The sequence below is a fragment of the Equus przewalskii genome, chromosome 18 (genome assembly GCF_037783145.1).
Source record: "Equus przewalskii isolate Varuska chromosome 18, EquPr2, whole genome shotgun sequence".
NCBI lineage: Eukaryota > Metazoa > Chordata > Mammalia > Perissodactyla > Equidae > Equus > Equus przewalskii.
Window position 1 is genome coordinate 46,260,312 of NC_091848.1, and position 16,344 is coordinate 46,276,655.

General features: G+C 38.5%; 1 protein-coding gene across 7 annotated transcripts in view; it reads left to right on the forward strand.

Annotated features, from left to right (window-relative positions):
* The window catches only part of CFAP44 (cilia and flagella associated protein 44), a 105,192-nt gene that overhangs the window by 74,197 nt on the left and 14,651 nt on the right, over positions 1–16,344 (forward strand). For all 7 annotated transcript variants that reach the window (XR_011528959.1, XM_070581937.1, XM_070581940.1 and 4 more), the window contains 5 exons: positions 1,142–1,319; positions 3,847–4,347; positions 6,697–6,900; positions 7,851–8,046; positions 15,699–15,809. Coding sequence is in view for 6 of the 7 variants with exons in the window: in XM_070581937.1 (XP_070438038.1) it covers positions 1,142–1,319; positions 3,847–4,347; positions 6,697–6,900; positions 7,851–8,046; positions 15,699–15,809 (1,190 nt within the window). In the remaining variant the exon portion in view is untranslated. The remainder of the gene's footprint in view (positions 1–1,141; positions 1,320–3,846; positions 4,348–6,696; positions 6,901–7,850; positions 8,047–15,698; positions 15,810–16,344) is intronic.

Below are 16,344 nucleotides of genomic sequence, written 5' to 3' on the forward strand. Positions count from 1 at the left end.
TGAATGATTGTCAATGAATACATTAGATGGCATCTGCTTCCTCTTCTATTGTATATGTTTGTTTTCTCACTGCAGGCTCTGTGCACATATTCATGTTGATTGGCAGACTTCACTTTAAAGAACTAGGTAGGGTGGGGTCTCCCAATGAAGATCCCTACCATGGTGTGCCCACCCATACCCTAGATGGCTTAGTACTTCCCAAGCAGAGAGGGCAGTTTCTGTAGAGATTAGTTCTTCAGGTTTCGTCTAGATGTAAAGGTTGCTACTGGTTTGTATGTGTGGAGATGGGAAAATTAGGAGGGCCCACCTGGTTCAGGCATTCGTTTTCAATTTTTAATTAATTTTGTCACTGTATATCATTTCATTCCCTGCTCCATACCTGCGCTCCTTCTGTGCTTGGAACCTCTTAGGAACTCTACCAAGAAGACCATATCCAATCTTTTTTATAGCCTTCTCCTGGGGGTGATCTGGGCTACATTTTTCATTGGTCTGGTTTATCGGTTCATATGATTTCATCTTCTTTCTGTCTCCTAGAAATGTGTCACTATCTCTGGTTTGCTCGTGGCTTTCTATCCCATTCTCAGCTTTCCTCATGATTTATTCCCTTTAATACCTCTATACTATCATTTCTGTGGAATTTGGGGAAAGGTGGGGAGATAAATACATATTCTCATGCTATCATTTTGAACTAGATGTCTTTTTTGAAAATGTTATGACAATCACATTTTATTTTTAAAAAGTTCAGTTGTTTTTATTTATCTATTTTTTCAATTAAAGTTTTAGTGATTAAAAAAAAAAAACCCACCCCAACTTCAAGGCTTAATTTCTATTGAGGGAATAAATGTTGATGTAAATTACTTAGAAGTGAACCAAAGCCTAAGAATGATTCAGATTGTTTCAGCACCATCTCGTGACTGGTTTTTACTTGTTTATTATTTTGCTTGGCAGGCTTTAAAAATAGTCCTTAATTTAAAAGAAAAAAAGATATTTGAGCTCTGGAGACAAAAGTAGCGTCACAGACTCAGGATTATACTTTTGCTCCCTGATTGAATTTGATTCTCTACCTGCAGTAAAGTAGAGGAATTAGAGTTTATTGTTTTATTTGTTATATTTGTGACTGGGTTGTCTATTTTTCTGATAGGTACAAGAGTAAACCTGATGATGACTATGAAGATCCCAAAGATGTTCAAGCCATCAAAGAGGCCCAGTTGTGTATGGGAGACTTCAATCTGAAGACAGCCTCAGACTATAAGATACCTGAGCACATGCGAATAAATGCTGCCAAGAAGGAAGAGGAACTGGGACACCTAGACTCTCTGGTACTTACCCACAGCTTTCGTGACAATGAGAGACACCTCAGTGTCTAACTGAATTCTGCTAAAACCACCCATTTTGCTATCTGGTCCATAAGGATATATGGTCATAGAAATTTGCAACTGGAAAAGACCTTCATGATTATCTACAATAATGCCCCCTTTTGACAAATGAGGAAGCTGAGGCCCAGTGAGGACAAGAGATTTGTCCATGATTATTTACTTAATATGGCAGAACCAGCCTTCAGATTAATTACTTGGCTCAATACCAGTTTCACGGGTGAAAGCATTATATTTTATAGACTCCAAACCGCTGAAATTCAAACACATCCTTATTGGATGTAGGTTTTGGCTGCCATGGATGACTAAAGACCTAGGAAAAGAGGCCAATATTTAGCCTTTCTCTGCAGGACTTCCAAACTTTTGTAGGTGACTCAATACTAGCCAATTAATATATTCCTCTTTGATTCTCTCTGCGTTCTTCCAAACTGCTTCCAATAGTCCTGATTTCTCATCCCCATTTTCTCACTTAAGTTTCCTCTCCCTGCCATAGTAATTCTTTAATTTGAACTGACAAGTGACTTTTCACACTTAGAGGCTCAGAAGCATCTGAGCCCCCATTTTGAGGAGAATTTGGCACCTGGCCCCCAAAGATGGCTGTGCAGTTTGCACATTTCAGGGCATCACATTGGAGAGAGTGCCAGTCTTATCACAGATATGATATATTTGAATAGTTTATAATTTTCTGATGAATGGAAGTAAAATGTCTTGAGGAAGGAGAGTCTTTTTCTGTTTCACCAAAGATGTTGTACGTGCATGCAGTATGAGATTCCTGGTATGACAATTCATATTTACAATTAAATTTTCATAGCTTATAACTGTACCTTTCTGGTCAAACAGGCATTTTGAACATTTTATTAGTGACCAATTTGGATTGTTTTTCTATCTGTTTGTCTAGGGTAATTCTTGTTTCATCTATCATGTTCCATCCATCATCATAGAGAAATGTTCTTTTGACCACAATTTGCCAGTCATCCAACCTGAAATTTTAAAGTCTAGCTAGAGATGATGGACAGGTGTGATGTCTTGAACTAAACTGCATTACAATGAAATCTATTTTATTTAAATGGCAGCGTAAAATAATATAGAACACACTATTCTGCAAGTCAAAAGATCAGAGTTCTGTTCTCATCTCTGCTGCTTAATAGCCATGTGAACTTTTCCAGCCACATAAGTCTCCCTCAGCTTTAGTTATATTGTCTGTAAAAAGGATGTTAATACCAATTAACAACAATAAGACATGGCTGGTCTACCTCATAGGGTTAGTGTAATGGTCAAAGTCAATAAATGGTCATTATTGTCACAGTTAAATTAAAAGTCATTGAAGTATAAAGCATTTTAGAAATAGTGTATTATACATCCTCCCTCCCCCAGGCCAATGTTTTGGTGAGTGTGATATTTGGAAAAATAGAAAGAAAAGGTTGGTGTGTAAAGAGGGCTCCTCAAAGAGGTAGGCCTCACCGACATCAGACTGGTTTGGATTTGTTCTTTTAAGCTTAATTCTCAGTCCATCTGGTGCTTCAGAAATGGTCCCCACTCACTTGAGTGCTGGATTTTGAGTTTAAATTTCTAACACATTAAAGGTTTGCTCCTAATTATGTAAAACATCTCCTCTATTTTGTTCCAGAATTTTGTTTTATAGATAGTAAATATACAGGTAAGTTTTGTAAAACTGCTTGGAGAAGTGCCTTTTGATCTTTTTTAACCTATATATTTATGCAAAGTAACTCTTAATAGCCTTTGGACTACCTAGTTTCCTAACTGCACACAGGAGTAGGCTTGCATGTGCCCATAGGCTCTGGTAAGGTCAATAGGAAACAGAGTGGGGAGAGAGCTGTAATGAGGAGCAATGGGCCTGTGTGGCACCTGTGGCTGGAGGCAGGGGGCACAGCGTGGCTTAGATAAATGGAGAAGGAACTGAGGAAGTGTCTTGGAATCTCTTGGTGTGACATGACCCTGAAATTCAGGGTCATGACCTTGCCTGCTCAAGGAGTAACAGTAATAATGTGACCAAAATATAGAATGAAGACAGGCTAAACTGTAGTTTGGCCCCAGGTGGGCAACCCTAAGTGAGTATAAGCCAGCGGGATTTGAGTTTCCATCAGGGAAGGGCAGTTACTTGTGTGTTTCCGACCAAAGAATGATCTTCCCTCCCTGGGATCTGGCTGAATAGAAGGCTTCAAGAGGGACTTGCACTGAGCAGTGGGAGGAGGACAGGGGGACTCAGCTCAATGATCCAGCTGAAGGACACGAGACGTCACATCCAGATTATCTCCCTTTTTGGAGAGGCTGGAGGGGAAAAAAACTAAAAGCTAGAGGAAAGAGTAACTTAGTAGTGAACAGAAATGATCAGATGAATTTTTACCTTGAATTTTTATGAGGCATACTGGTCAAGGGACAAAAGCAAGTCCTGTTTCAAACTGTCCTTTGTGAATGCGTTGTCATTTTTTTTCCTTCCTGTTCTTTTTATCAGGCCCATTCAAAGAAAATGCACATGAACAAGTGCATCCTCTCTCTTCGAGACCTTAAAGTGGCTGTCATCGAGGAAATACAGTGCCTGGTCCAAGAAGTGAAGAACATTCAGTCGACTCTTCATATATCTAAGCACGTCCCCATCCCCCAAATCCCTCAGATACTCCCGGAAGAAGTTCCCGAAAAGAGATTTCAGTATGATGAGGAAACTCTCCTAGTTTTTAAGAGACAGCAGATGAAAAGTCGGGCTGGAAAGGACCCCGAAGTGGAATGTGCAGGGTCTTCAGGCTCAGCTGGAGGATTCCTCAGAATCTCTTCTGGAAAGGACGGGGATCTGACGACACGAGATTCATTGTCTAGATCATCAAAGGCATCATCATTCGGTCTCGAGGTTCCGAAGCTTTTGGAATTTGAGAGAGCAGATCCAACCGAAGTGGAGCTGGAGGTTATGAAGAGGGACGAGATTAAACACATGTACATGCAACAGTATTTGACCAACAGGGTAAGGGCGAGACCGTGCCCGTTCAAAGCTGAAGGAGAGGAAAGGGGAAGACCTAGATCTGGTTTCTTATTTGTTTTAAATTTGTCTGCATTAACCTTCCCCAAACCCTGATCAGGCCACAGCTCACTGGTGTCTTGGCTTCCTCCTCATCCCTGGTCTTCTGAAAATCATTGTGCTCTGCCCAGAACTTTGGAGCTTTTTAACTTTTTTCTTTTTGGAAAGCTGACCAAGAATGTAGGGCAAATCCATGTTAATTGGCGTCTAACTGAAGTCATGGTAAAGAGGAAGTGATGGAGCAGCTTTCAGACGATGGATGGAAACTTCCAGGGAAAATTGAGGCTCCCTCTGCTTTTCACACACTCCTCTTCCTCTCGTGTGTGGTTTGCTCCATTAGTGGGGATGTTCATGGTGATGACTGACTTAAAATTTTTCTGGAGCTGGAATGGTGACTGTTTTTATTTCTGGGAAAGTCAGAACCAGGCTGGGGCCAGTTGTGCAGGAGCTGCTCTGAATATGGAAAGAAAAGGACCTTTCCTGGATAGATAGCTCCCTGCTTCCACCTGTGTAGCATCCTCTTCTTCAGTGTGTCTCTCTGGCTCCACCCTGTGAGGGCCACCCCCCCCCCCCCCACAGCTTCTCAACCTTATTCTTCACTCACTGTTTTCATTTCATCCAGCCCGTTTTCTCACTCTTCCTGCTTCTCCCCTCTTTCTGAGTTTTATATCCATGCTTTTTCCTTTGCTATTTCTTTCAACCTGCAATGACTTCCTTCCAAAGTTGAGTCATCGTTCAAAACTCAGCCCAGTTCCAAACCCTCTCCAGAATCTTCTGCCCACATTGCATACTCTCCTTCTTTCTAAACTCCAATTGCACCTGTAACCAGCACCTCGTGTTTTGCACTTATTTTGCTTGCTGTTTTGTGTGTTAGTTTTGTCTTGTAAATTAAATTATGCAGTTCTGGAAGGAAGGACCTCATGTGCTGCTTCTGATTTCCCTGCAGTGTTTAGGACAACGCTGGACAGATTGTAGATATTCAGTAAAAAATTTTGATTGATTTAATTGTAACTGATTTAGTTATTAATTTAACAAATATTTATTAGACATTTTATGTGCAGGGACAGTGCTAGCTAGGTAGTAGGGTTGCAACAGTTATTAAGCCAGGCACATTCTCTGTCCTCACACAGTTTACAGGCTGTGAGGGGTGGGAGAGAGTAAATCGAGTGTGACCCTCACAAACTTGGACACCTATGCGGTACAGTTTCAGAATGGTGTCACGCTGAAGAAAATACGGTCCTGCCTCCAAAGAAATTTAAAAACAATTCAGATTTGTTGAACAAGCGTTAAAGAGGAGCCTACTTAGTCTACAGACATACATAGTTAAAATTTTAGTTTTTCTTCTTCTTGGTTTTTTGTTGTTGTTTTAACTCTCTGAAATTCTCCAGCACTTTCACTGCCCCAAATGCACAGGTCTCTTCCTCTTCCTCAGCCCCGGCTGGGCCCTCACTCACTGCGGACATTTGCTAGTACAGCTCCCTGTCATGTACAGCCCAATGACAAACATAGGCTGGTTTGTCTTCTTCCTCTTGTACTAGCTTCCTCAGGAGAATGAGCTCTCGGGGCTCTCTTTGGATCTCTTCGTCTCCTTTGGGATCAGGTCAGGGAGAAGCTGTGCCAAAATCAGAGCAAAGCTTGAGGATTTAGAATCATTAGGTGAACAGTGGAATATGGTCTAGACCAGGACTTGGGGATGCTTAGGTTCCTGTCCCAGCTCTGTAACAAATTAGCTTTGATCTCAGAAAATCACCTTGAGCCTCAGTTTCTTCATCTATACGTAATATAAGAAGGTCGAGCAGGTTTCTAGTGGCTCCATCATTATATATACATGTATCCCAAAATATTTACTGTCCTGTAGGTTTGAAAATTTTCAAAATAAGTCGAGGGACCTATTTCTTTCATGCTTACTGTATGAAAGGCGATGGAGAGATACTGTGGGGCTAGAGTGGAGGCAGGTGTCAACACTACCCACAAGTTGCTCAGAGTCTCAGGTTTAAATCATACAGCAGAGCACGACAGGCCTTGGTGATCCATGGCTTAGTCAGTGGTGAAGAAATAGCTGGAAGGACTGTAGTTATGGAATTCCTATCACTTAATAAAATTAATTTATATAAATTTAATCTTAGGTGAATTGATTTATATGACTACACACACACTCCCATGTAATTCTCCATCCTTAATAAGGGCGTAACGAGAAAATCTTTTACTCAAACAAATTAGTATCGTTAGACACTTTAATAAATGCATTTACCTGTTCTTAACTTCTGACATACCCTCCAATCTTTTCCCTCCCAGATCAAAGAACTGATTGTCACTTTCGATGCGGAACTCCGTCTCCTGAGACATCAGAAACTGAAACTAGATACTCAGATGAAATTGTCTGACCTGCACCATGTCACATTATTTCAAGAAATCCTTCTCCTCAAGAATTTTGAAAAACAGGAGAACATACTTCAAGAGCGTGTTAATTCATTAGACAAGGAGGAACAGGACTTGCAGGTATGAGCGGGCGGGAGAACGCGAGCTGGCCGCGCCCTTAGTCACGGAGGGGGAGGGGACATGTCTCTGCTTTTCTTTCTCCCTTTTCTCAACTTAATTCCCCCCTCTTCATGTCCTCATCTTCTCTCCCTCCACCTTCTGCCTGTTCTTCCTGCTTGCTCTCTGTTTTAGTAACCTTGGTCAGAGAGAAGTGAATCAATTTTTTTTTTTAGTGAATTTGATATTGTGTAAAATAAGAGAACAAAATTTTCAAAAGTGAACCTTATATTTAGTTTATCTATTGACTTGAAAAGTGTATATTTTTCTTGTCACTAGCTATCAAATGAAGTTAAGTTTTGATGTGTTTTATTTGTTATCCTTACAAACATTATTTGGAAAAGAAGGTGAGTTTCTCAAATATAGCCAGTTTCAGAGTAATATATAATTGAATGTCATAGGAAATTGTCTCCTACATATGTTAAATTTAAAGAGATGAATTATACCATCTATCTTTGTTTTAAAGGAAGAAAGATTCTATTAAATAGATATTATATACTGAATAGTGACATCATTTTTTATGCATATCAGCTTCACTAAGAGATGAGGTGTCTTTTTGTTTTAGTTACCATATATTGATATAAAAAAACCCTTTGTTTTTAAGACCACACATACAAAAATATTAGCTGACATCCACATATCAGTAAAAATTTCAATTTAATTTAAATTTTTCGAGGAAGCTAAAAGTTAAAAAGCTGATCTTATCTGATTCTGAACTTAACTGATTTTTACAAAAGAATTATAAAATTTTAACCAGATAAATGGATGGCTCTGCAAACACCAGAGATGTCAACTTCTGTTAAGAAGCTTTAAAAAATATTCATAGATTATAACCTTACATTGTAATGTACATTGTTCTCTAAACCTGGCTTATCAGAAATATTTATCCTTTGTTCTTGTTTTTGTTCATTCAGTGGAAAATAAATGAAACTCTTAAAGAGATGGAAGAGAAAAAGAATGAAGTCGCCAGGCTTCAGGACCAAGAAAAGGCACTCTATGCTGGTTTCCAAGCAGCCCTTGGAGAAAACAATAAATTTGCTAACTTCCTCATGAAGGTCCTGAAGAAAAGGATTAAGCGGTCGAAGAAAAAGGAAGTTGAAGGGGATGCTGGTTTGTATCTTTCTTACATATGATCTTATTTTTTCTCATTAGCATGAAATAGAGAAATAACTAAGGGACATATTAGACACTTTCTTCCCCCTACAACATAGACAGTGTAGAGCCCTGTGGAGTTAAAGAGACAATAGAAACCTTTAGGCCTCTAACCAGCTGGAGGTAATTTGTGTGTGTTTGTGTCTGCTGTGAGATAGCATATTGTCGTCTCTGTGACCAGGCGCGTCTTTTCACGTGTTTATCACCTGTATATCGTCTTCAGTAAAATCTCTCTTCGTGTCTTTTGCCCATGTTTGAATACGATCGTTTGCTTTTGTGTTGCGTTTTGAGAGTTCTGTCCTGGGTCAGATATGTGGTTTGCAGATATTTTCTCCCAGCCTGTAGCTTGTCTGTTTCCTTCCTTACAGGGTCTTCCACAGAGCCATAGTTGCTAATTTTGTTCTTGTCCAATTTGTCGGTTTTTCTTTTTATGGCTCTTTTTTTGGTGTCAAGCCTAAGAACTCTTTGCCCATTTCTAGGTCCCAGAGATTTTCTATTTTTTTTTCTGAAGAGTGTTGTAGTTTTACGTTTTACATTTAAGTCTGTGATCCCTTTGGAGTTCATTTTTGTAGAAGGTATGAGACTTAGGCCAAGGTTCTCTTTCTCCTCCTGTGAATGTCCAGTTGTTCTCGCACCATTTGTTGAAAAGGCTGTTTCCCTTCCATTGAATTGCTTTCGGTCTTTGTCAAAAATTATTTGGGCCTATTTGTGGGGCTCTATTTCTGGGTTCTCTGTTCTGTTCTATGAATCTCTGCACTGCTCTCTCCACCAACATTGCAGTCTGGATTAGCTACTGAGTACTGAATTCAGACTAATTCCTCCTACTTTATTCTTCTTTTTCAAAATTCTTTTAGCTATTCTAGTTCCTTTATATTTCCATACATTAGAATTTTTTTATATCTACAAATATTTGTGGCAATTTTTATAGTAATTGTGTGAAACTTTATCAATTTGGAGAGAATTGGCATCTTTGCTGTGTTGAATCTTCTGCTGCATGAGCACAGTATGCTTTTATTTAGATCTTTGATTTCTGTCATCAGCATTGTGTAGTTTTCAACATATAATTCTTGTTCATATTTTGTCAGATTTACACTTAAGTATTTACTTTTTTGTGAGTGATTTTAAATGCTATTTTGTTTTTAATATTGGTGTCCACATGTTCATACTAGTATATAGAAATACAATTGCTTTTTAGATATTTGTCTCATATGTTGTGACTTCACTTACTAGTTCTAGGAGTTTTTGATGGATTCCTTGGGAATTTCTACATAGACAATAATTTCATCTGCAAATAGGGGCGGTTTTGTTCCTTTCTTTCTGATGTGAATGCCAATTTCCTTTTCTTGCCTTGCACTGGTTAGAATATCCAGTACTATGTTGAAACAGAGGGCTGAGAGCTGACCTCTTTGCCTTATTCCCAATCTTAGGGGGGAAAGCATGCAGTTTTTTACCATTAAGTATGCTCCCTGTAGGTGTTTCATAGATACTTTTCATGAGTTTTTCTCACAAATGGGTGTTGAATTTTGTCAGATGCTTTTCTGCATTGATTGATGATTATGTGATTTTTAATATGGTGGGTTGTATTGGCTGATTACTGATTATCGATCCAGACTTGCACACTTGAAATATTCTTGCCTTGGTATGGTATAAAATTCTTTTTATATACTGTTGTATTCTACTTGCTAATATTTTATTGAGAAATTTTGTGTCTATATTCATGAGGATCATTGGTCTGTAGCTTTCTTTTTTTGTACTGTCTTTTTCTGGTTTTAGTATCAGAATAATACTAGCTGCAAAATATAAATTAGGAAGACATCTCTCCTTTTTGATTTTTCTGGAAGATATTGTGTAGAATTGCTGGTAATTCTTTAAGTGTTTGGTAGAGTTCTCCAGTGAAATTATTTGGACCAGTAGATTTCTTGAGAGGAATTTTAAAATTATAAGTTCGATTTTCTTAATAGTTATAGAACTATTCAAATTATGTATTTCATATTGAGTGAGTTGTGGTAGTTTGCATTTTTTGTAGAATTCGTCTATTTTGTCCAAGATGCCAAATTTATGTTCATTGTATTTTCTTGTTATCTTTTTAGCATCTGCAGTGTCTGTAGTAATGTCACCTGGTGCATTCTTGATATTTGTAACTTTGTTCTTTTCTTTCTATTCTATTTTCAGTCTTGCTAGAGCTTTGTCAATTTAATTGATCATTTCAAGAACAAGCCAGTTCTTTTTGCAAGTGATTTTCTCTATTGTTTTCCTGCTTTTGATTTTATTGATTTCTGCCCTTTACTATTGCCTTCCTTCTGTTTTGCACTTCTGTTTTTAGGTTTTGAGCTGGGAACTTAAATTATTGATTTGAGACTTTTCCTCTTTTCTAATTTAGTACTATAAATTTTTCTCTCAAAATTTTAGAAAGTTGCATTTTCATTTTCACTCAGGTCAATGTGGTTTTAAGATTTATATTGAGACTGCTTCTGGGTCTCATGGATTATACAGAAGTGTGTTGTTTAGGTCCAAGTGTCCTGAGATCTTCCTGTTAGCTTTCTCTCATTGATTTCTAGTTTGATTCCGTTGTGGTCAGAGAACGTACTAGGTATGATTTCAATTCTTTTATAGGTGAGATTTGTTTTATGGTCTAACGTATGGTCTATCTTGGTATATGTTCTGTGGGGCACTTGCCAACAATGTGTATTCTGCTGTTTTGGGTGAAGTGTTCTATTACTATCAGTTAGCTCCTGTCTGTTGTTGGCGCTGTTCAGGTGTCCTGTGTCTTTGCTAATTTTCTGTACTGTAGTTCTTCCATCAAATGTTGAGAGAGAGGGGGTTGAAGGCTCCAGATAGAATCATGGATTTGTCTATTTATCCTTTCATTTTCTTCAGTTTTTGCTTCACATATTTTGCAGCTGTGTTGTTTTATGCGTGCTCATTTGGGATTGCTGTGTCTTCTTGGTAAACTGACACTTTTATCATTATATAGGGTCTCTCTCTGTCTCAGGTAATTTTCTGGGCTCTGAAGTCTACTTTATCTGACATTAATAGAGCTATTCCTGCTTTGCTTTGATTAATATTTGCCTGATTTCTCTTTTCCCTCCTTTTACTTTCAACTTAACTATATCATATTAGAAGTGAATTTCTTGTAGACAGCATATGGTTAAATAATGTTTTTCATCCGCTCTCTTTTAATGGGTGTATTTAAAGCATTTATGTTTGATATATTAGAATATTAGGACTGAGGTCTGCCATTTTTTTCATTTGTTGCTATCCTTCCTGTTTCCTGTCTTTTTTCTTTTTCATACCTTCCTGTTGGTTACTTGAACATTTTTTAAAATTCCACTTTAATTTTCTGTAGTGTTTTTGAGTGTATCTCTTTGTACAACTTTTTTAGTGGTTGCTCTCTATATTACATTTTGTATACATAATTTATCCCAGTCCACCAGTGTCATCATTTTACCAGTATAAGTAGGAAATCCTTACCTACTTTAACATCCTTTTATCTCTCCCATTTATAATATAATTGTTTTGAGTGTTTCCTCTGAATACATCTAGAGCTACATCAGGTGTTGATATAATTTTTGATTCAATCAGCAAACTTAATTTAAACACTTGGAGGAGGAAAGCCTTTGTATTTACCCATAGTTTTGCTTACCATGTTCTTTCCTCCTTCCTGATGTTCCAAGGTTCCTTTAAAAAAAAATTCCCTTCTGTTTAGGGAATTTCCTTTATCCATTCTTTTAGGATAGGTATACTAGTGGCAAATTTTCTTATTTTTTCTTAATCTGAGAATGTCTTAATTTCCCCTCTATTTCTGAAAGACATTTTCACTGGGTATAGGATTCTAGGTTGATATTTCTTTTCTTTCAGCACTTGAAATACATTGTGCCACTTCCTCTGGCCTCCATGGTTTCTGATGAGAAACTCTCTGATATTTAAATTGTTTATCCCCTGTAGGTAAAGTATCACTTTTCTGTCACTACCTTCAAGATTTTTTCTGTCTTTAGTGTTCAGAAGTTTGACTGTGATGTGTCTTGGTGTATATTTCTTTGAGTTTATCCTGTTTAGAGTTCACTAAACTTCTTTAGCCTGTAAGTTGATGTCTTTTTCCAAATTTGAAAAGTTTTCAGCCATTATTTCTTCAAGTACTTTTAAAGACTCCCTCTTTTTTAACCCCTTCTGGGACTCTGGTGGCGTGAATTTTAGGTCTTTTGTTATAGTCCCATAGGTCCCTGAGGCTCTAGGGTGTGGGGTTTGTTTGCTTGTTTTTCAGTCTGTTTTCTTTCTGTTGGTCAAATTGGCTAATTTCTATTGTTCTCTCTTCAAGTTCACTTATTCTTTTCTCTGTCCCTTCTATTCAGCTTTTGAGCCTACCCATTCAGTTTTTATTCTAGTTACTGTATTTTTCAGTTCTAAAATTTCCATTTAGTTCTTTTTTTTTTTTTAAAGACACCTGAGTTAACAACTGTCGCCAATCTTCTTTTTTTTCCCCTGCTTTATTTTCTCCCCAAATCCCTCCAGCACATAATTGTGGGTCCTTCTAGTTGTGGCATGTGAGATACCACCTCAACATGGCCTAATGAGCAGTGCCATGTCTGCGCCCAGGATCCAAACCCTGAGCCGCCGAAGCGGAGCGCACGAATGTAACCACTTGGCCACAGGGCTGGCCCCCTCCATTTAGTTCTTTTATAACTTTTTTTTTTTAGCTGAGACTTTTTATTTCTTTGCTGAGGCTTTGTATTTTTTCATTTGCTTAAAGTGTCTTCATAATTGCTCATTGAAGCCTTTTTTTCATGGCTGTTTTAAATGCTTCGTCAGATAATTCTAACATTTCCGTCATCATAGTGTTGATATTTATTGGTTGTCTCTTCTCATTCAGTTGGAGATCTTCCTGGTTCTTGATGTGATGAGTCACCTGCAATTGAAACCTGGAAACTTTCACATTGCGTTATAAGACTGTATCTTATTTAAATCTTCTGTTTTACTTGGCTTTCTCTAACACCACTCTGCCAGAGAAAGGGATGGGTGCCCACTCCTTACTGCCAGGTAGAGGTATTCAACCTTCGCTGTCACCCAAGGTGGGAGTGGATCTCCTTGTTATTGCTATGTGTGGATGGGAGTTCCAGCTCCCCTGCATAGTCTCTACTGACAACATGGTAGTGGTGGCCTTGGTACCTCTGGGCAAAGGTGAAAGTTCTGACTCTCCACTAGGGTTCTTCTGACACCACCTCTCTGGGGAGGTGGAAGGGAACCTTGTTACTGCCAGGTGAGAGTGGAAGTCCGGGCTACCCATTTAGCCTCCACAGACACCTTGGTTGAGGCAGGGAGAGCTGGTTACCAGCCAGCAGGAGTAAATGTCCTAGTTCCTCACTTGGTCTTCTCTGGCACCATCCTGGTGGGAATGTAGGGGTGCCTCATCACAGCTTTGCAACGGTGGACGTCTTGCTCCCCCTTTGGCCTTTGCTGATATGAGTGGATATAATATCGCAGTTTTTTCCTGTGGTGTTTGGTTGTGTAAATAAGTGAAAAGCAATAGGATATATTGGAGTATATGAGGAAGCCATTTGGTTTAAATCTTATTTGGCCTGACCTTGTTTTTCCAAAAGGGCCTGATGTGGCCTCATGAGCGTGTGTTGTTCATCTGCTTTAAACATTACAATATCTCAAAGACGAGAAGGATGCCCTTAAAGATAGGGAGGTAGCTTCCCCACCATATTGGCATTTCCTTAAGGATAAGCATCTCTCCCTGGAAACTAAGGATTAATTACTGACCTGCTATGCTCACCTTGTGACCACTGACCCACTGGCCACTGAGCTGCTGTGCCAGCTAAGCATCTCGTGACAGTAGTAAAAGAGATATTCCTGTCATATGTGATGTATGCTCTTTGTTCCAAGATGGTATATAACCACTCTGTACGCCCCACTTCTTTCATGCCCTTCCTTCTTTGGGGAAAGAGGGCCCCAGGCTATAGTCCTCAGAACTGGCTCATAATAAACTCACCCCAAATTTAGATTTATAGATTGATTATGGATTATTTGCTTCGACAGTTGGAATATTGTCTAAAAGTTTTCTCTTGCTACACTGCTTCTTTCCTAGTAGTTTGGCTAGAAAAGCAGGCTCTTGTTGGACCTTTTCATATCTGTACCTGTTGGTGGTTCCAGATCACTGACTTATTCATCTCCACGTCTGAGATATATGAGTCAAAAAGAATACCCAAGGAACTCTCCACAGTGTGGTTCCTTGGGTTCTTAGGTGCATAGTATATCTGCCTCCATCTTCCACTTTTCAGAGTCTTCTTATATTTGTTTTATACATAACGTCCAGAGTTTTTAGCTATGTTTGTTGGGAGGAATAGCGAAAAATAGATCTACCCCATCTTCCTGAAAGCAGAAGACTGTGTAAGAATTTTGAAGTCTAATTTTAAACTTTGCTGATTTATTTCATAAACCACTGTACAGATCGCTTAAAGTAATTTTAAGAGAGATCTTAAATTTAAGAAATCTTCTAGAGAGTATGAAGTCCAGCTCTTATTGCTAAATTGATTTTCCATAAAATAGAAATTGCCAATTGGTGATCCATGGTTTATAGATAACCTTAAGGTGTTTTACAAGGAAATAGGGCAGAATTGGGTGGGGGAGGTCCACAATCCCTTATCCAAAACTCTTGGGGGGCGGATGTGTTTTTAGTATTCAAAAATTTTTATATTTTATAAAAGACATTGCATATGACATTGTTAAAGAAAATAATTATTCATGACATTTGTTAAAGAACAACAAGGCAGACTTTACTCAGGGGGACTACTACAATGAGATTTTGTAGTAGGGAGAGGGGTCAGCTCAACTCTGAATACAACAAGGACAAGTGGAGATTCATAGCCAAGGAGCAGGGTGGGGGTCAGCGGGTGGAAAATTACTAAGAGGTGATTCTTTGCTAAACTGATCTACAGGATTCTTGCTGAAGGTAGGCCAGAGTGATAAGACATTGAGGCTAGGGAATAAAGAATTTAATCAGATATCAAGTGTGGGGGCTTTTTACTAAACCAACTCAGCAGTATTCTTGCTAACGCAGGACTAAATGGGCCAAGGACAGGGGCCAAGGACAGAGCCCAAGGTCAGGGACTAGTCAGAAAGGACTCAAAGGAGCCTGACTCAAGTTTGGTCAAAAGAGAGTCTGTCAACTAACATCCATAGGAGGATTTGGTGCAGGATCTCTAAATCAAGCATCTTAACACTTCTGCAACAGGACATGCATATTCACGCTAAGCTTTCTTCAGGTGAGATAAGTTATGAAAATCTCCTCTGTTTTCAGAGCACTACGATTCAGGAACTGTGGGCCTGTGTAACCAGGCGTGTGTTAGGTGGGTCACAGTATAAGCAGCTTAGTCTCAACCCTCTCTGACTGAATGCATTGAGATTAACTGCACATCCTTCTGCAGGCATTTGAGTTTGTGGTCTCTGTGACCTTAACCATTTTAAACTCTTCTAAACATATTATTTTCCTGCTTTATCTTTGTTCTCTTCCTAGTGACCAACTCATTGAAAAATACTTTATTTTAAAAATCTGAGATTTAGCTCAATGCAGGAACTTCTCTGCTTATTAACAATTTTTCTTCTCTCCTTAGATGAAGATGAAGATAGTGATGAATCAAGTGAGGAAGAGTCCAGCTTGGAGAGTGATGAGGATGAGTCTGGATCTGAAGATGAGGTTTTTGATGATTCTATCTGCCCAACAAGTAAGTTGGTTAAAACCATGTGTTCTCTGTGAAGTGTGACTATGGATTGACAGTCCCAAGAAGGTTCTTTTTCTGGTTTCTCAATTGTCTCATAATAGAATTTAAAGAAAGGATGATTTAAGATGTAGGCAGCATAGTCTAATGAATACTTTTTGGGGCTCTCTGGGTGATTTATATTCTCTTCCCTTAGGCAACCATTTGTAAGTGACAAATTAATCTTCAGATAGTTTATAGTTGATTGAGTCATAAATTATACAGCATTTCATTTTATGGAGAAATAGAAGATTGTTTTTTATATATATAGTTAAATTTTTTTTTTTACAGAGCTCTTCCTTTTTGAAAAACCCATTCAGATGTTTCACATTTCAGATCTGTTTTGTAAGAGCAATTTGTGCTAGTTTCCGAGAGATGCTTGACAACTTGTATTCACTGTTTTCTCTGTTGAAACCAGAAAGAAGCAGTCAGACCAATATTCTTACAGTCCCAATAGATGAATGATTCTGTAGGAAAAAACCAATTTCTTGTTGGTCTAAAA